We start from the raw sequence: 21,580 nt of genomic DNA, 5'->3' as shown, positions 1-21,580 counted from the left end.
AAACTTCCTATTTATTTGGAGTCCTTGATTCTAGAAACATATTGGGGCTTACAGCATGCATAAATGGCTTGAATCTTTCCAATAAAAAAAGAACACAATAAGGGCTTCCCTGGTGGCGCAGTGGTTGAGAATCTGCCTGCCAATGCAGGGGACACGGGTTCGAGCCCTGGTCTGGGAGGATCCCACATGCCGCGGAGCAACTGGGTCCACGAGCCACAATCACTGAGCCTGCGCGTCTGGAGCCTGTGCTCCGCAACAAGAGAGGCCGCGATAGTGAGAGGCCCGCGCACCGTGATGAAGAGTGGCCCCCGCGTGCCGCAACTAGAGAAAGCCCTCGCGCAGAAACGAAGACCCAGCACAGCCATAAATAAATAAATAAATAAATAAATAAATAAATAAATAAAATTTAAAAATTAAAAAAAAAGAAAAGAACACAATAAGAAAACTAGCTCTAGGGCTTCCCTGGTGGCGCAGTGGTTGAGAATCTGCCTGCCGATGCAGGGGACACGGGTTCGAGCCCTGGTCTGGGAAGATCCCACACGCCGCGGAGCAACTAGGCCCGTGAGCCACAACTACTGAGCCTGCGCATCTGGAGCCTGTGCTCCGCAACAAGAGAGGCCACGACAGTGAGAGGCCCGCGCACCGTGATGAAGGGTGGCCCCCGCGTGCCGCAACTAGAGAGAGCCCACGCACAGAAACGAAGACCCAACACAGCCAAAAATAAATAAATAAATTAAAAAAAAAAAAAAAGAAAACTAGCTCTAAATCACAGTTTGAAAGATGAACATCTGTAATTTAACTTTCAGTGACCACTTGGCATGTAATGACATGGCTTTAAGATATATGTGCCTAACAGCATGAATTGGGTTCATATGAGGATACTGATCATGGGGTCACCTGATTCCTTGGTCTGTACCTGGGCTTGGGTGATTGGCAGTCTAAGTGACAATTCATCCTGGAACATATAGGCAAATCAGTTACCACCTTCTGGACAGAAGATGTTTCTATATTTCGAATTCACTGACAAACACTTAAATGCAAATACTTAATATTAAGGCATAATATATTCTTCTACAGTGGATACTCAGATCACAAAGAAATATTTTCCTTTCATTCTCCAATTTATCATTATTTAGACGTTATTTAATACCGAGATAGTCATCTGACATTCATTTAAAAATCTGTTGCATTTGTACTTGGCTCAAAATAAGGTACCAATTAAAGAACCACTCTTCACCCCCTTCATCCCAAAATTCATTGGTGGAGACTGATTTTCTGCCATGTCTCGTGAAATAATCAAAGAAATACAACATAAAGCCATTATTTACCCCCATGGGGGAGAAAGGAGCTCAGTTTTATAATGGACATTAACAAATTCCATGGTTTAAATTACAGATTAACAAAGGGTTCATGAGCTCAAAATTAAGTTATTCTGTTTAAAATCAATCACTGAGACTGTCATTCTGCTTATTGCTTTGACTTCCTAACAAAGGTTTAAATGAGGACTTTATGTGCAAGTAAAGAACGTCAAGAGATCTGCTCTTTTTCAGACCTGCGTGGGCTGGAGGGGCAAACGTTTAGGCTATTAACGTAATTAGAATGAGGAATGTATTTTTCCAGAAAAAAAAAAATCTTCACCCCCCCCCACCAAAAAAAATCCCACAAATCCACAATTAATCTATTATCTGGGGGGAAATGGTAAGGAATCAAAGGTGGGGTACGTTTAGAAAGCACTAGATTCATTGATACCAGAGCCATTCTGGAGACGCCAGGCAGGAAATCTGGAATTCCTCTAACTCTTCAGTGGCAGGCACCAGAACTGGGGAGAAGGGTCCAGAAAGGCTATTTTGCCTTTGCTAGCAAAATGCATTCAAACTGTGGTTTTGCAAAAAAGCATATTTCCTTTGTCACTCAACCTCATGTTGGGTCACCACTCCAGCGCTGAGCAGCTCTGTGATGGCCCTGTCATCGTATCTGAGGACCTCCTTCAGGATGTGCGTCGTGTGCTGCCCAAGCAGGGGGGGCGGGTTGGCCTCTGACATCTTTAACTCACTGTATCTCACAGCTGGGCCTGTCAAAGGGGGAGGAAAGCAGGAAACCTGTTAATGACTAACCCTCAGAAATTCATTACCCAAGCAGCCTGGGGTGTTTGCGATGAATGCCAGGAATATCACTGCCAGTTACACCCTTTTGCAGATGGACCATCATTTTGGAAAGAACTGTATTTGCACACATGGCTTTTCTTGACTTAGCTTCATCCAACTGTGCAGTGGTCATCTGACCTGCCCACCACCGTGCAGGGGGCCACATGGATGTGCCCGGCCTGTCACAAAGACTCACAGGGGTAGGTCACTCAACTGAGTTGACTTTCTGGGTCCCAGAGAACAGTGGCCACGGGTACACAGTGTCTCTCTGAAGCTGGAAATCTGACCCCAGGTGAAGGGAACACAAAGGTTCACTACTCAGCATCTGCTGTAGGGTTCCAAGATTCAGTTCAACAGACCACAGATCAACTACACCTCAGCCAGACCCTGGGTGAAGCCTTTAGGTGGTAGAGGAGGTTATGGGTGCAAGCTTCATTGTCAGAGAGACTTCTGTTTGGATATCAGCTCTTCTACTTTCAAGCAGCGCCATCTCGGACTAATTACTTAACGTCTCTGAGCCTCGTGTTCTGCAACTAAACTGGGTATGATAAAGTTTACCACATAGACTTGATGTAAGGATTTAAATGAGATAATGGACAGAAAGCACGAAGTAAGCATCCCCTAACCCACAACAATGCACAAAACCTGCCGGCCACTATGATGACAAAAGCTGCCCCATCACCTCCCTTGATGCTTTTTAGTGCCAGGGGAAAAGGATGTTTACTGTCAGCTCTTTGCTGAGCACTGAGCCACGGCAAACAGGGTAACTCAAGAAATGCTTTCAACACCTGTTGGGAATGGATTTTATCATCCCCAATCTTCACATAACGACACTAAAGTCCCCAAAGCTAATAAGGTTTTGCTCAAGGTCACATGGCTGATAATTAATAGCACCAGGAAGCAAATCCACGTCCACCTGAACTGTCTCACATTGAAGACCATGTACTTTCCATAATCTTAGCAGCCTCATCTTGCTTCTCACTCTTCCATGGACAAGCTGGGGAACATGCTGTTTCAACAGATTTTACTTTTGCCGCCTCGTTCAGTCAATGGTATTTATGTTGGCTGTCCTTTACATCTCACTTGATTAGGCTTCGGGAAAACAAATTAGGGAGTCACAAGAAGACTACAAAACAGTACATTTCTATCTCATAAAAATTTTTCCAGCCTCCTCTCGATTTGGGGAGCTCATAGGAAGAACAAATAAAACCAAAGCACATGTGGGTAACAGAATGTCAGTCAGTAAAACAGCAAATGTGCTCCCGGCTCTTCGGAGAATTCCATTCAGAAAAGGTCATGTTGAGAAAGCCACTGTTGATGGAGAGAGAGGACACAGACCTCCTAAAACCATCAAGCCGCCCCTTTCTGTCACCCATACCATCCACTCCAGATAAATGGCAACTTCCAACTGATTCCACAGTTTTGCTTCTCTGAAGCTCAGGGAAATTCCTTTTTTTCCCCTTCTCACACTTCCTTTCAAATGCTCCAGTGTATGACTGTTTTTTCATGGGTTGGTCCCTTTTCAGGAAAGGAGCACACGTGGGGAAGCAGTGTCCCCTACGATCCCGGGAAAGCTGATAATTTGGTGTTTTAGGGATGTGTTCCATTTTGACATTAACCATGGTTTTCATCTAAAACTTGTCTTTCAAAAGAAGGACTCTGCTGAGCGAATACAAGGCTGAAGTCGAAGTCATGTATGTGGTTTTTTCCTAACTGGATGACCTGAAGCAAGACGATCCACTGGGAAATAGTCACTTGACTATTCAGGAATCTGCGTTGAAACACAGCTGCCATTTACTGCTATTGCTGCTGCCACCAGTAGTATTAGCAGTGGTAGCTACCGTGTCCTAAGAATCTAGGATGTGCCAGCCACCGTGCCAAAGGTTTTACATACGTGATCTCCTATCATCCTCACGGCAATCCTGTATGGTGTTGACGGAGGTTTAAGGTAAAAGGGTTAAAATTAGGATCCATGTTAGAAAATGAGAATAACTTGCCCAACATCATACAGCTAGGAAGTTGTCAGTTTCCAAGTCCAGGTCTGTTGGGTTTAAGAACTTGGAGTTTTGTTAAAAAAAGAATGGGTTGAGGTGAAATTCACATGACATAAAATTCACCATTTTCAAGTGAACTATTCAGTGGCATTTAATACATTTGCAGTGCTGCATGACTACCACCTCTATCTAGTTCCAAACTATTTCCATCCCTCCTGAAACGGAGCAGGACCCTACCTGTGGTCCTTGGCCCCCACGTCCTCCGCCTACCTTCTGTCTGTGGAAAAACTTTAACCAAAGAATAAGTTTAATCAGAGAAATGAGAAAATGCAGAAACAAAGGAAAACCGTACAACAAGACTAAATAATAATAGTTTAGTCATTAAACGTAGTTAAGGACCTTTAGTTCCTTCTCAAGGGCTATAGATAATATTCTGAGCCCTATCCTGTGAGCTGCCTTATAGACACTGAAACCCCATCAGGTGGAAGAAGTTAACTACGTGATGGCCAGACTGTAGCCGTGACATGAGCTGCCACATTTCCAAGAACTGATCTCGAGGAAATGGGAACAAACCGACCCTGGAACTGAAGATTAACTGTACTTAAAACAATCAGGATGACGCTGGTCAGACCAGCGATGACTGATTGCAAGATGACTGTCAGAGCTGACTGTGCTGTTTCTGCATGTAGCCCCTTCCTTCAACCTATAAAAGCTCTTGCCCCCTGATTGTGAGGGATGGAGTCGGCCTTTGGACAGGCATCCGCCCTCCCCCGCACGGCCCCCAGTCACCGGCATCCAAAATGAGGCAAACTTTCCTTTCCGCCAACCTTGCCTCTTTACTGGCGAGCAGCCAGACCCCACCTTCAGTTACACTCTCGGTAAAACCCTCATCCCTTAAGCAGTTTCTCTCAATTCTCCCCTCCCCTCACGCCCCTGGCAACCACTAACCTTCTTTCTGTCTCTAGGGATTTCTCTATTCTGGATATTCCATATCAATGAAATCATACAATACGTGGCCTTTACGTGTCTGGTGTCCCCCACTTGGCATAATGTTTTGGAGATTCATCCACATTGGAGTCCTGTGGTAGTATTGGTACTTAGAACTTGGACTTTTAACCTCCCTGCAGGGATGATGTATAAGGGAATTCTTCAGGTCCAGCCATAGGAAAGGGCAGTTCAACTTGTGTCACCCTCACTAGGCATCACCCTTTGCTGGGGGCTTCCAGATCCACACCGAACACTATGCTACCAAGTTTGGGATGAAGGGCATTTACCACTTTGCACAAGAAAATCTTAGAGAGTTCAGGTTGGTGGGATGGTATTACTTGGTAGTTTTTAGACTTGCTGGGACAAAGACACCTGGAAGATACTATATATTTGGAAAGCTTAGGCTTCTTTAAATAAATATAAGTTACTAAGTAAGCCATATTGCAGTTTATGAAATTGTATATACTTTTTCACATGCCCCTTCAGAAACCAGGTATTTTGCATATGACTGATTTTAGAAAGATTCTGAAGCTGGGGTTTGTCCATGTAATTTAATATTAGAGTATATGGTATAGGTATCTGTACTGTGCTGTCAGTTTTCACACTGTAATTTCCTATACGTTTCTTAAATACAGCAGTGCTCCCTTATCTGTAGGGGACAGTTTCCAAGACCCCATGTGGATGCCTAAAAACACAGATAATGTCAAACCCTATGTATACTCTTTTTTCTTATCCACACATACTTATGATAAAGTTTAATTTATAAATGAGGCACAGTAAGTGATGAACAACTGTAACTACTGATAACATAGAACAATGATAAAAATATACTGTAATAAAAGTTATGTAAAAGTGGTCTCTCTCTCAAGATATCTTACTGTACATATTAAATGCTTTTTCCATCTTAACTAAGCACCCATGACATACTGTGGCCTTAACTTTTGCAGTTTGAGGTGTGACAGCAAAACTAGCACGAATTTCTTTTTCCTTCTTCACAATTTCACGGATAGAAGATTCGCTCTTACTGTAGATCTCAGCGACCTCAGCTTACAGTTTATTTTTCTTTCCTTATTAAGTTGAGAACTTTCACCTCTTCACTTAAAAGAAGCTCTTTACAGCTTCTCTTTGGCATATCCGAATTGCCAGCATCACTACTCTTGTGCTTTGGGAACATTATTCAGTAAAATACGGGTCACCTGAACACATGTGCTGCCACTGACGGACACGTCAATCTGATAACCTAGATGGCTATTAAGTGACTAACGGGTGGATACGCTGGACAAAGGGATGATTCAAGGGACAGAGGGGGATGGCAGGAGAGTTCATCACTCTCCTCAGAATGGCACACAGTTTAAAATTTATGGATTATTTTTTTCTAGAATTTTCTGTTTAATGTTTTTAGACCATGGTTGACAACAGGTAACTGAAACTTTGGAAAGTGAACCTGTGGATGGGTGGAGTGAGGAGCTACTGTGGAGGATCACTTTGCCATGTGGTTTATAAAAACAGAAATTTACAGTCCCTTAAAAATATACATAGATATGCACAGTGAGACAAGGAAGGCAATATCTAGACCCCAGAGAAAGCTAAGTTCTCATGAGTCCATTGAATCCTGTCCTTGTAACCCTGTGCAATAATCCTATGTACCTGGGACGTCCCTCCCACTCTAGGCTTTGCGTGAAGGGTTCTTCAAATATTTGTTTCAAGAAGTAGAACATGTTTGACATAATTATTTACATCTAAGGTCCAGAAAGAATGATCTGATTTTCTGTTTAAAAAAAAAGATGAGCGGATAAGTCACATGTTCTTAAATTACTTTTTGGCAAAGCAATATCTACACCCGCACATGCTTTCAAACACTTGAAAGCTGTGTGATCTTGAGAATTCTTGAAAGTCCCTGAGTCTCAGTCTATAGATTTCTAAAGTGAGGTTGGCAATACCTATGGAGGATTGGTTTGAGCAGTTGGGTAATACAATATGGGTAATAACATCAGTAATAATCAAAGAAATGTGTATGAAGATAATGAGCCCCAATTTTGTTTATAAAACTAGCAAATCATCTTGTGGATGTCATCTTAGCGTGTCTTTAAGACGTCCGTGATTGGGGCTTCCCTGGTGGTGCAGTGGTTGGGAGTCCGCCTGCCAATGCAGGGGACCCGGGTTCAAGCCCTGCTCTGGGAAGGTCCCACATGCCGTGGACCAACTAAGCCTGTGCGCCACAACTACTGATGCCTGTGCGCCACAACTACTGATGCCTGTGAGCCACAACTACTGAAGCCTGTGCGCCTAGAGCCCATGCTCCGCAACGAGAAGCCACCGCAATGAGAAGCCCGCGCACCGCAGCGAAGAGTAGCCCCCGCTCGCCGCAACTCCCCCGCTCGCCGCAACTAGAGAAAGCCCGCGTGCAGCAACGAAGACCCAACGCAGCCAAAAACAATAAATAAATAAAAAAAGGGGTCTGTGATTGGTAGGAATACAAATTGGTGCAATCCTTCTGGAGGGAAATTTGTCAACTCAACATCAAGAGTTTTCAAAGTGTTCACACACTTAGATGGAGAAATCCTGCTTAAAAAATATATTTTTTTTCTATGGTTGTAATCAGGAATAGCGACAAATTTTATTGGCAAGGCTCTAAACAACTTTCTAAATCTCCTTAATACTCTTAATACCTCTCTCCTTCCCACAAGGCTTTCTAACACACAGCCTGTGAGGGTTCTTTGTGGGGCATTCTGAACTTTAAAAAAAAAAAAAAAAGAAAGAAAACTTTTCCATCTTTTCTTAGCTTCCAAAGGTTACCTTGTTAAGAGTAGGTGTTTAGCAAACATTCCCTCATGTACTGTCCTCAAAGGCCTATCTCTAATCGCTTCCTTCCAGATAAAGAGGTCAAATAGTTGTAATACTGAAAAAAAATTAGGAAAATATGTCCAAAACGTTGGCACTGGTTCAATAAATTACAGTACATCTAAATGATGGCAAACTATACTATAATTTCAAGTTGTGTATTTTGGGGCTTTGAACAGCTATAATTGCCTTCACTCTCTCCTGATAAACCACTGAAATAAAGGTACACGAGGTAAACAAACAAACATAAAACTTCATATGAGGGAAAAGGATGGGAGATAGCATCACTAGTGAATGGGATATTCCAACAAATTTAAGAATGACACGGATGGGATCATGTTGATGGGGAAAAGAGGTAGAGAGAGCTGAAGCACAGAATATTCTACATGGACACTGAGAGGACGTCGATGCCAATTGGTCTATTTCACCTCCCCAAGAGCCTCTTTTTAAAAATTTTAATTTAATTAATTTATTTTTTAATATTTTTGGCCACTCTGTGCATGGCTTGCGGAATCCTAGTTCCCCGACCAGGGATCGCACCCGCACCCTTGGCAGTGAAATCGCCAAGTCCTAACCACTGGACCACCAGGGAATTCCTGAGCCTCTTTTCTTAAAATCAATGGTTAAGAGAGAGACAGATCTTAGACTAGAAGTAGGGCTGAAAGCAGAGGGATTAAACGCCTCAACACAGACTAGTCTCACTGGTTTCTACTAGAAACTAGAAGAAAGTGAAGCTTGCTTTTAAATTTCGAAACTGAAATGATGTTAAACCTAGAATTGTATATCCAGTCAAATGATTAATCAAATATGAAGGTATTTTCAAACTTTCAAAGATTAAACTTACTAAGTACGTTTCTTGAAGTTGACTCCAGTAAAACACTGGAGTAAATGAAATAAGAGGAAAATTTTGGTACACACTGAGGACCAACCAAGAAGTGTCGGGAAGGAAGGTCCCAGAACGACAGCTTGGACAAGGTAGAGAGGGAGAAGGACAGAGATCTTCAAAAGGGCGAGTCGAAGGAGGCAGAAGAGCCTTGACTGTATAATCAGTATGACTGAGAGGTTGGAAAAAGTAAAATAATGAGAAAAAGCTACATATGCAAGAAAAAAATAAGAACTAGGGACTCTAGAAAAAAACAAAATTTGCCTAAGAAAATCAAGATTCAAATATGAAGCAAATTACAATGTGGCAAGATTTTAAGTAATTGATGGAATATAAGTAAAGAAAATCCATTTGACTTTGATGCCAAGAACATTCAAGAAGCGCTTATTATCTGTGTATCCTCTATAATGGCACAAAGCATAGTGCACTAGATTGTCTATTAGTTGCTGTATGCCCTGTGCAGGCAGGAAAATGCCAACTGTATTTGCTAATTGGCCCTCAATGCCTTTTGTTGTCCTTCTAATGAATAACAGCAAGCATCTTCTCTTGAACACTTGTGATGACTGTGGACTCTGCTTTTTATTTGCACTATCTCACTGGACTTTTCAACTTATAAAATAGAGAGCATTGTAACTCGCATTTTACAGATCAAGAAGTTGAGACCGGGCTTCCCTGGTGGCGCAGTGGTTGAGAGTCCGCCTGCCGATGCAGGGGAACCGGGTTCGCGCCCCGGTCCGGGAAGATCCCACGTGCCGCGGAGCGGCTGGGCCCGTGAGCCATGGCCGCTGAGCCTGCGCGTCCGGAGCCTGTGCTCGGCAACGGGAGAGGCCACAGCGGGGAGAGGGGGCCCAGCAGTGGGAGGCCCGCGTACCGCAAAAAAAAAAAAAAAAAGAAATTGAGACCCTTTAAAGGGTTAGTTTGTCTAAGGTTACCCAGCTAAATAAGAGACAGAACCGGGACAAAATGTCCTATACGTCAGACTCCATGGTCCATGCTCTGTCATTCAATACAAATGTGTTGAACTAATTACTGCTAACAATTAAAGATATTTGAATAAATACTGTTTATATTATTTTATTAATTCATTTATCCACTAATTTATTCTACATATAATTTGTGAGTATCCCTGTGTCACGATCTGGGCTATATAATCTAGATATATGTTAGCAAACAAAATGTATCTAGACCCTCCTTTCATGGAATTTACATTCTGATTCGGAAGACAGACAAATAGGCAAACAAATAAATAGTTTTAATTTGATAGAAATTATTAAATGAGTTAGAAACCTAGCTGAAAAGAGGAGAATATTGCAGGCACGGTGGAGAGGGGTCATGGGGTAGTAAAGGACTACAGTAAGTCCCCTACATCCGAACCTTCAATTTGTGAACTTTCAAAGATGCGAACGTGCCCCTGGATGCCAGCTGTTGTGCTGTACTACTGTACTTTTCAAGGTACTGTACTGTCAGATTAAAAATGTTTATTTTTGTGTTTGTTTTTTATGTGTCATTTGTGTGAAAAGTATTATAAACCTGTGACAGTACTACGGAGCTGACTGTGTTAGTTGGCTACCTAGGCTAACTTGTGTGAACGGGCTTGATGTTCAAGGCACTGAAAAAAGTTCCAGGGTGGCTCAAACATCATTTGGTAGTTTCTGGATGAAGTTGGAGGGAGAGACACAGGGAGTTATAGGCTATGGTAGTAAACTTGGATCCTATTCTGAGTTCACTGGGAAGCGGCTGGGGCTCTAAGCAGAGCAGTGACAAGACTTAAATACTCCCGTTGCTGGGCAGAGAATGCGATCAAATGAGCTTGGAGGCTGTTCTGGGGAGGTCAGAGGAGACGATGGTGGCCTAGACTAGGATGGTGCCTACAGAATTTAAGAAAAGTGGATGTATCTGAGAGCTGTTCGGTGACAGAAAGAGAGGGCTTGCTGATGAAGTACAAGGCCCACCCAAGGCAGTTGAGGAGGGAGGGAGAAGGGTCAGAGGGGAACTCCCCTTTCGGAGCTGAGTAACTGCTGAGGCCATTTACCAGATGCGGAAGGCTGAATGGATGCACAGACAAGCCTGCGTGGAGGCAGAAGTCAAATTCTTTTCTGAAGAGGCTGTTTGACTTGCCAGTGAGATATCAGAGGAGAGCAGCCTTTTGCTATGCAAGTCTGGAATTCAGGGAAGAGTTTGGGCCAGGATATGTAAATTCAGAGGTCATTTACCATCTAAATGTCTTCATTCCAAAGCATTATATTTCCAAGGCAATTGTATTTATTCCAACATCTCTGACGCTGAGGTTTTAAATTCGTTATTTAGGCAGCCTTTTCTCTATTATCTAAGTTCTATATCAAAATCTATTGTATCAAAATGGCTTGTGTCCCCAGGAAGCAAATTAAATGAATGAAAAATTAATCTGTATAGCTCATAAGTTCGGAGATAAATGCATTTCTTGCAAAGAGGAATTCTTGGCCTTGAACAGACACATCTCCACTGACTTGAGGGGTAGAAATTAGGGCAGTTTTACTTGTGAAAGAACTGTGGACTCCGTGCTCACAGAAAGAGGCAGAGAAAGAAACGCAGAGTTCTCTGAGACTGAGTCATAGATACTTAGGGATTACCAAAGGTGTGGATGTTTTTCATCTGCATTAATAAAGGCAATCAAACCAAAAAATGCTGAAAGAAACGCACACCACAGCAATCTCCAGCACATCAACTGGTACCAAACCTGGAATCCCAAGTGCTGTCCTTGTGAGGAGTCTACCTAGTCCAAGGATTGGTGGGCAAAGCCCTCACCAGGAAGGGGGTTGAGTGGCACAGCTTGTGGGTTAGACCCCCTTCTCCATGAGGACTGTGTGTGAACTGCCCTTGGTCCCTCAGGAACAGTGCGTCAGATTCTAGGAAAGTGACAGCGCCTTTGACCTCAACTTCTGCGTATGCCCATTCTTGGGAGGCTGAACTAATAAACCTCCAGGAGCCCATAGGTCAAGAGCTGGAGGCTGACAAAATGCAAAGGTAGATGAGGAGGAACCTGCCCCAGTCTCTAGTCATACACGATGACATTGGCAACTACTACTTAGTGAGCCTCTACTGTATACCAGGCCTGGGGCGAAGAGTTTTGTATTTGTTAATCTAATTTGATCCTTACAATAATAACCTTAGAGAGTTTTTGCATTTATCGGTGCCTTTTATTCCTATATCACAGAAGAGGAACATGCAGCTCAGAGAGGTTATGAAACGTGTACAAGGGCACACAGCACACAGCAGACGCACATACAGATCTGCTGATTTCATAGCCATTGTTTTCGAGAAGTGACATGGCAAGAGGGTTAAGAGCGTGGGTTTGGGGAGCCAGAGGGTCTAGGTTCATATCCTGGCTCTGCCGTGTATTGAGTGTATCTCCTTGGGTAATTTACTTAATCACCTGTGCCTCAGCATCTTTCTCTGTACAGTGGGGATGAAAAAGGTCCCTTCCGGGACTTCCCTGGCGGTCCAGTGGTTAAGAATCCGCGCTCCCAATGCCGGGACCACAGGTTTGATCCCTGGTCGGGGAACTAAGATCCCACATGCCGCACAGTGCGGCCAAAAAAAAAAAAAAAAAAAAAAAAGAAAAAGGTCCCTTCCAGATAAAGTTGTGAGGATTTTTTTAGAACTTCTTAGAACAGAACCGAGCACACAACAAGCAGTCAACACATGTTAGCTGCTGTTGTTCCCTTTCCTTCTTTGCTGCAGTGCTGACCCTAGTAACCTAGATTCCTTAAGCAGAGCCTTGGTCACCTGTGAATTTCAGACTTCTACTTCCCAGAACATGGACGAGTGAGCTGCATGTCAGATTCATGACAGCAAGTTGGGGATAAAAGCCTTAACTTCAACAAATCTTTAACAGTCAAGGATAAGATTATCTAAAGGAAAAGGAAAAGGGAGGAAGGAACCCTTTTTTAAAAAAAAATCAATTCTATTCATTCATTTTAGTTAAGGGCAGCTTTTTTTTGTCTTCAAATACTAATTTTTTAAAAAGTTTTATTTTATATTGGAGTACAGTTGATTAACAATGTCATGTTAGTTTCAGGTATACAGCAAAGTGATTCAGTTACACATACACATGTATCTGTTCTTTTTCAAATTCTTTTCCCATTTAGGTTATTACAGAATATTGAGCAGAGTGCCCTGTGCTACAAGGAAGGAACCTTTTCTTAAGCACGTCAGACCTAAGAAGCACTTTTCAAATGTTTATTTCATGTGTTCCTCACTACAACCCCTTGAGATAGGCATGTTTTCCACTTCCTACAGATAACAAAAGGGAGGCTAAGGGAGGTTGAATGGTTACCTGATCACATCTGATAAGTACATACTTACTATCTCCAACGGCATCATAACATACACCAGAAATTAATTTTATACTCTCTCAAATTTTAACTAGTTATGTTAAAAGGAACTTTGGAACCATGGGACTTATTTTACTTACTTAACAAACACTTACTCTGTGCCCAACACTGTTATATGTGCTTTGCACATGTGATTCATTCAGCCCAGAAGGTACTACTATGATCCCCATCTGTAAAATGGGGAAAACGGCAACACAGCAGGGAAGCCGCAGAGCTAAGAGGAGCTGAGCCAGCGTTCCAAGCCAGAGAGCCTTGCCCCAGATCCCGAATCTTTGCCAATGGGCCACGCTGCTTCCCAGTAAAAAGGAAAAAGCAAAAGAAGAGAGAATTATCTAAGCTGGAAAATAAACTCGGGGTCTTGGAGTAGGACACGCCAGCTTCAGATTTTGTCTTCTGACAGTCTATTCCCTCTGTGTTTCTAGATCACAGCTCTACCAGATTTCTTACGCAATAGGTACTCACTACTACTTCATCTTTTCACATTAATTTGTCATACGCCGCCTATTTCGTTGTAGGAGGTCCTGGAAACACGGCAGCATCGATACGTTCTGATTTCTCATGTTTCTGAGTCAGGCAGTGCTCTCCAAAGCTCTCCTCTCTACCCACCCCAAAAGGAATGAAGCCTTCACTGTGTTCTCTGTGGAAAGTTATCTGGTTCAAGACACAGGGAGGGCCCAGTTCCTGGTGTGCCAGAAAATTCCTCAGACTAGCCCTGTGTCGTGTTTTCCATCTGTGGTTTGAGGCCCTTCGGTAACAAGACCCTGACTATTCTGTCTCATCTCCTCTTAGAAACCTTCCACGATTCTCTTAGGCTGGAAAGGGAATCTACCCCATATATGCAAACATCCCAAGCTACTCTAACTATACACAGAGTTTGAGCTACATTTCTATAATCCAGACCAACTTAATAATGTAAACAGTTTCAGGAAACAGAGGTAGCCAAAAACATGTGGGAAACCATAATGAATATTCAAGTAATGGGAACATAATATCACATCATCACGAGGGAAGGGACCTCAACAGTCCTTTTTTCCAGAACTCCATGCACCTTCCGTCTTCATGATGCATTTCTAAAGCAATGAAACAACTTATTGCTCAACCTCACAGCAAACTGGCAAAGGATCAGCAGTAAGGGTTAAATTAATTAACAGAGCTGGCCGGTCCAATCACAATGGAAGAGAGCATGGATACAATTAAAACTAAGTGTGTGGGTCTTTTCATTTGTGGGTTTTTTTCATGTCTGATATGGGTGTCAACTGTTTAAAAAAATTAAGAATACTTAAAAGCAAACATCTGTTTCATAATATATGAAAGGCTACATCCAAAGTTTTTATTTTGACTTCTTTGGCCTATTGCTAAGATATGTACTATAGATACCATTTAATCTTCAAGGCTTACTACCGTAATAAGAAGCCAAACTTCATTTCACTGAAAATAATGATAGCTCCAGTACCAAGTTATTGCACAATTTCCCCTCCACTGCTTGAACTCATCATCGTAACAATAACAATATTTTTTATATGGTGCCTCTCAGCCATGGCATCCAGGGCGCCAAATGGAGCCATAGGGTTAGAACGCATTAAACCCATTAGATGTGAGATAAAAACAGATAAAGCCATTTCAACTAGCATGGAATAGTGAAAAAAGGCCATAGAGAATAAAAATGGCTTTGGACATCTTGAACAGAAGGACCCAATCGATGGCACCGCTTATGGGGTCCCGCATCCCAGAAACTCGAGGCAACATGTGGTGTGTACCACCAACTTGGACGAGTCACCCAGTCTTGCCCAGGGTTCAGAAGCACCATATATCACTACTGCTGTAACAGACTTTAAGTCATTGTTTTGGAGCTCAATAAAGATGCCTCAAGCCCCACTACCTACGACGTAAGAGTATATTTTCAACTATGTCTATGGTCCTGTGGTAGTCATCAGTGTTCATCAGATGTCCAGTTTCCACCTTCCAGGGCCACGATAGTGTGACACGTCCTGATCCCTTTGTGTGAGGCCATGGGATTGGCCAACAAATTGTGAATGGGAGGGGTGCGTATGCCCCACCTCCAGGCCAGAACACTCAGTGCTGAGGTAAGCCCCTCCAGGTCTCTCTGGTGTAACAACTCCACCTTGCAAACCATGATGAACGTGGGATGTGAGCAAGGAATCTACCTGTGTTGCTTTAAGCCAATGTTATTCAGGAACTGTTACTACAGCATGACCTAGCTTATGGAGACTGATTCTATGCCTCAATTTTAAAACAGAGACCTATTTGCCTGAACCAGAGGAGGCACTCATTCATCTAGTCCCTCAGCACTCCTTCCAAAAGGATTCAGTTCAGATGTTCCAAATACTTTGAAACTCTCATCTTGTGTGGAGTCAATTTTGACCAGTGGAATGATGAGAACAGCTATTATTTATTGAGTACTTACATGTGTTAGGCATTTGGTGGAATGCTTTTCATATATTAGCTTGTTTGATAGACTAAATGACTTTTAAAAGTAGGACGATTATTATACCGTTTTATCAACAAAGGAAAGTGGGGTTAAGTAACGTTATCAAAACAACACAGTCAGTCAACTAAAGAATTTTGTTAGAATTGAGGCTGGCTAAATACAAAGTGCATGCTCGTTAACACTAGGATATATTTCCTCTCTGCATAATGTGGAAGAAAATCTGTTCGCATATCAGTGGCTGAATAAATACCATTCTTTGGCAGATGGTGTTATAAAGCAGTACTGTATTATAAATACTTATATATTTCATGATTGCTAATCCATTAAGGCATTTATCTTTCATTTGATAAAGAAGCAGGGTAACTCGCATTTGATTTATCTATCTTGTTCCAACCCACTGAAATGTCATAGTAGATTATCCATTTCCTGCTGGAAAAAATATACGGCCCATAAGGAAATGCTATTTATATTCATTAGCGAGCACGCCATCTCCCCTCAAAGTGTGCTCCCCCAACTTTCAGCTGAGGTCTCTGAAAAATGTCGGGCTGGAAGAAACTACCCCCGAGTGCTTCTTTCCAACATTTGTGTTTGCTTCTAATTATTTTCAACACTTCTGAAAACGCTAGGAAGGGTGAAGAAACACCTTGCTGACAATGTGCTCTTTGCCAAAATAATCAATCCTCCAGCTTCTTTTGCTTTCTAAAATTCTAATATTCAATACAAGACTCTTTGGGCACATTCCCAAGATTTTGTTTGGTTCGACTTCACCATGGAAAACAAAATTGGTTCAGCTGAAGTCTGTAGCCAGAACGTTTTAAGCTTCATAGACCTTCAAAGTAGTGACCTTCTCTTCACCTCCTCTGCCTCTGGGCTCCATTAAGGAAAATACCGGAAGAAGTTTCCAGGCAGAGAAGCCAGATTGCATTTCGGTTCAATTTTGAGAGGAGGAACTGAACAGAGCTGGAGCAGGTAGTTATTTGTGGCTCTTACCTCAAATGAGCTTTGAAAAGTTCTTCTGTAAACCTTGGAAGGTCTTTTTAAATTTAATAAAAATTGCCTGTGCTTCTTAGCCTTTTATCTTAAAGGAGTACGTCTTATAGCTACCATATTCTCTTCTTTTCCAGGAGTTTCTTAGATCACACAAATCACAATCACAGCCCAGGCAAATAGAGGATCAAGAAAATTAGGTCCTCAAATCTGCTGCTGGGAAAATGGGGGTACTCAGTATTTGTCACAAGAATTGATCTTAGTTTTTCTCTTTCACTTTGTCTCTGCGGTCCAGATGGAAAGACTTTCGGAGAAGGTCCTTTCCCTCCATGCCCCTGTTTCCGTTTTGGCATCACTAGCCTCTCAATAACCGCATCCTGATCCTCAGCCTCCCCTCTGAGACCTTGTTACGCCAGTGGTCCTGCCTCTGAAATGTCTCTCACACCTCCCCACACTTCTGATCTTTTCTGCCACCTCCTTTTGGCCCAAAGCACTCGGAAATAGGAGGACCACTTGTCTCATCCTTTTCCCCAGCTATTCCCTGCGGGCAACCTGCCCTCATGCCGCCCTGGACTGGATGCCGTGCGGGCCCCTGCGCTCACCTAGAAGGCGTCTCAGGTTGGCGATCCTCGAACCCAATTATTCTGAAAGTTCTGTTCAGGCTAACTTGATGCTGGGCCTTTCCTTTTTTTCACAGTGCAAAGGAACAGCTCTCTTCTCTGACTCCCTATAACATCTGATCTGCTTCTCCTTTACGGTGTATCTCCACATCTAATAGTATTGCCTCTTGTGATCTTTTCTGAGACCATAATCGATGTTTTGCTCATCTTCCATCCCCCACTGCACCTACCACACGGTGAGTGCTCAGTAAATAATTAGTGGAAGTATTAGACCAAATAACCCTAACATACTCCTAGATTAGGAAATGAGACGACTAGAAATATGGGAAATACAGAAGGAAAGAGACATTAAGACTTGCAAATTAATACATTTTGCCCTAGGCATCTAAATGGAGTCATCCTGACTCTTCTCTTCCTCTCACATCCCATGACCAACCCATCGGCAAATCCTTCTGGTTCCACCTTCAAAATATGTACAGAATCCAACCACTTTTTACAACCAGCCTATTCCTGGGTACCAGCACATCTTGCCCGGATTTCTGCGAGAGCCTCCTACCAGGCCTCCCTGCCTGCATGCTTCCCTGCCAGGTATTCTCAACAAGGCAGTTGCAGTCACCCTTTAAAAACATAATTCAGATCAAGCCACTCCTCTGCTCAAAATTCTGCAAAGTTATACCTTTGTAATTTTTGATGGCTCAGAATTTTGTTGAAGGATAGCCATCTCTCCTCCATAACTGTAAAAAACATTTTCATATTTGGTTTATAAACCCCAAACAGAATGATGGATCCAATTAACTTTTTTCATTTCTGTATCATCTGTTTCCTTGTAAGCACTTTTATATACACACCAGACTTCAGGATTTGTCCACTTATGTACCATATCAAGTGAATTTTGGTGCACAAACATCAAAAAAAAAAAAATTCTGCAAAGCTTTCCCTGTTTGACTCTTGACAATGGGCTCTGAGATTCCAAAGAACCTTCTAACCTTCCCAGTAAGCAGGTACCCCTGTGACCTCCCCTCCTGCATTCCTGCCCTTTACTTACTCTGCCCCACTGTGCTGGTTTTCTTAACCAGGCATGCTCATCCTTAAGGGACTTGGCTCCAGCTCTTCTTTCTGCGTGGAGCATTCCACTTTCTGATATCTGCATAGATTGTTTCCTCAAATCCACCAAGTCTTCGCTCAGTGAGGTCCACCCTAACTAAGTACCAGCTTTAACATTTCTGCTTGCCATTCTGACCCCGTCACTTCCACTCAGCCTCACTCTGCTCTGCTTCCTCTTTCTGCCACAGTACTTTTCAAATATGTCTGCCATTCTTTGTCTTCCTCTGCTAGAATGTAAGCTTTACAATGTCAGGGAGCTACGCCTGTTTTCTCAACAATATATTTGCTGAATACAAATGTATGAATGAATAAGCGAGTGCTTTAGTCCTAAATTCAGTTCTCAGGTTTCTTAAACAATGAGGTCATACCCTCAGACCTCAAGATTCTAGAGAAAGAAATCTTGTCAAATAGACCCAAAAGTAAGGTGAAGCAGTGTTACTGACTGTGAACCAGAAGAGTCACATGTAAGCAGAAAAGTGTTCAATGCGATGTGTCTGTTCTCACTGCATCTGGTCTATGCAATTGTGCAACTTGCATGTATGCTACCCATGAGGACAGACACTTGCAACGTTCTAAAGGTGGAACGTTCCAGCAGCTGTGTGGCATTTTTGAGTACAGAGATTCACATCACAGATTGGATGAAAACAGGTGTTCAGGAGAATTATTAAACTCCATGAGGGCAGGAATCATATCTGTTTTGTCTGCACTGTCTAGAAGCCAGTAAATTGGGACGCTCAATACATATTTGTTATGTGAGTGCAGGAATAAAGAGAAAGGATCCCTATTATTTTCAGAAATAAACAAGGCAGTAAAAAGTAATTTTGCTATTCACACAAAGGAAGGTTTTACCACCTGGATGTTGGTACAATGATACCAAATTTTACCTCAATTTAATTTGTTTAGAAGTTAATTTTTTATTATGACAATAATATGGGGGGCTCCATGAACAATGTAAAATAGCTCAGAAAACATTATCAGACTTAAAAAAATTGTTTATAACTCCTTCTTGGAAAGACAGAAGTTCTTTTGGATTTTTAATGACTGCTTTTCTGTTTCGAAAACTAAGTCTTGGTTTTTATTTATATGAGACTATAGTTTTTACAATTGCACGTTAATTTAATTTTGTTTCCCATGTTTCTCTTTGTTAGTGGGTGTGTTGTGAATTTCACATAATAATAATAATACATGTCTGTTGTGGTGTACAAACACTTTCCTATTTATTGTTTCTTTCCTTTCCCACATGCTCCTTATTAGCTATTTAGAGTCTTACAAAATGCCCTGCTGACTCTCTTGCACATGAATTCTGTAGTTATTCTTTCCTGGTATCTTTTGAATTATTTAAAAGCATTTAACAACAGTAAAAAGGGCTAATAACTATTGAATATCTGAAATGTTGTTTTCGTTTTTTACAGTTTCACTGTAAATTTGAAGATAGTCATTGACTTTTTATATATTAATTAAATGCACAAGTAATATTCTTCCCCCTCATGGAGCTCTTTGCACAGTTTCCAAGAACATAAACTTGGTTCTCTTCTTCCGCTAAGGGTAGGGCTGGCTATTGTCTATGAAATATGTTAGGATATCCTCAGTACATGCTGAGCGAGAAGACATTCTTACCACATTGAAACTTCATTAATTTTGCCTGAGTAACAATCCAGCTTAAGTAAATGAAAAATAGGAAACCTATCATTTCTTACAACTAAATGAAACTAGGCCAGAGATGTCTTATAAATCCATAGTAAAACTTCCTTAATAATATACACAAGTGGATTGTAATTAATAAATCAATTCTTTGCCCACAAAAGGTACTTCTTTGTTTCAGCATGCTTATTTTTAGGAGCAGTTGAAACATTTCCTGTGTAATCATAATTAAGCCAATAATTCGTTCAGGAACTTTTTTTAAAAAACAAGATAGCACAAAGATAAACCTCAGAATTATCATCTAAATATCTAAATGGTCACATATTCCAAATTAATGAGAACCAAATTTAAAATGTTACTGTTCTTACGTCTCTAAGTTCACAAGGTCCATAAAACCAGACCTGGTCCCAGATAATGATTTGTAGATTATCATGAATAAGAAGGTCCTTGATGAGCAGTGATACAGGAATAATTTATCATCTGTATCCTTAAAAAAATAAATAAGAAATACTCCAGTGAAAAGGTTTCTACATGACATTCTGAATCCCAGAGAAAAAGTCTAAACAATAATAAGTTTAAGAGTCCTCCATGGATTAAACTGTCTCTGAAAGTTTTTGTACCTTAAAATTACATGAAGAGGTATAAAACAGTTTATGTGAGGAAAGAGACTATTTTTGTTCACTAGAAGAGGATTTGGAGGTGAAACTCTACATAAAGAATATTATGGACTTGAAAACATCCAAATACATGATATATATTTTAAGGAGAACCACAATTTTGTTTCCTGTGAAACAGAACATTCAAAAAACCTTTAAGTGGCCACTCTAAAGTGAGTCCAATTGCCCAGCCCAGCGGTATGATGGCGAATGTGTAGTAAACCGCACAAAGCATGTCTGAGAAAGTCCTGAGCATCTTCGTGGGCAAAATCCAGAAAAGGGAAGCATCTCCAAATTCCTGTTTTCTTTGGAAAGAAGAGGTGTGCTTGTTTACTCCACCCTTTGTTGGTCAAAGCCATTCTACCAGAGACAAGACAGATGCCTCAGTGCCTTGGGGTTTGTCAAAGTGTGAAAAAAGGTCTTCCTACATCAGTTTTCCAGCTTGACAAATCAAAAATGCATATTGATGGGCCTGGACTTATACCTAGTACATCAGAATCTTTGGGAGTAAGGCTTGTTATCTGAAATGGAATAAGCACTGAACTTGAATCACTAAATTGGAAAAGCCTTGCTACTTCCTAGATTTGTGGATTTTGGCAAATTACTTAACCTCTTTCAGCATCGCTGTCCTCATCTATAACATGAGGGTGATAACCGTATCTAGTTCATAGGCTAGTTTGGCGAATTAAATGAGAAAATGCTTGCCAAGCACTTAACCCAAGCACCTATTAAGCCCTTGCAAACTGTTAATTCTTCTAATTCGCCTTGTTGTAATTAACATCACAGGGTCTGAGGGGCAGGGGCAATGAGAATTGAGTTTCTGCTTCATGATGGCTAGCAGTGATTCAAACTCATGCTTAGGATCTAGTCTGAATTTTAGTACAAAGAGACTCTTTCTAAA

At 41.7% G+C, this 21,580-nt stretch overlaps 1 protein-coding gene across 15 annotated transcripts in view; it reads right to left on the bottom strand.

Moving 5' to 3' along the window:
• Positions 1-21,580, bottom strand: part of SUGCT (succinyl-CoA:glutarate-CoA transferase) — an 806,218-nt gene that overhangs the window by 87,118 nt on the left and 697,520 nt on the right. For 11 of the 15 annotated variants that reach the window (XR_008617466.1, XR_008617468.1, XR_008617464.1 and 8 more), the window contains one exon: positions 1,917-2,071. The exons of 1 other annotated variant lie outside the window; for it this stretch is intronic. Coding sequence is in view for 5 of the 14 variants with exons in the window: in XM_055085092.1 (XP_054941067.1) it covers positions 1,917-2,071 (155 nt within the window). In the remaining 9 variants the exon portion in view is untranslated. Of the gene's footprint in view, positions 1-1,039; positions 2,072-21,580 lie in introns of those variants that run through there. 3 more of the 15 variants (XM_055085091.1, XM_024115076.2, XR_008617471.1) reach the window with 2 other exon arrangements.

Source organism: Physeter macrocephalus, chromosome 5 (assembly GCF_002837175.3).
Source record: "Physeter macrocephalus isolate SW-GA chromosome 5, ASM283717v5, whole genome shotgun sequence".
NCBI lineage: Eukaryota > Metazoa > Chordata > Mammalia > Artiodactyla > Physeteridae > Physeter > Physeter macrocephalus.
Note: the sequence above shows the minus strand (reverse complement) of the source record. Positions and strands in the feature narration are given on the sequence as shown.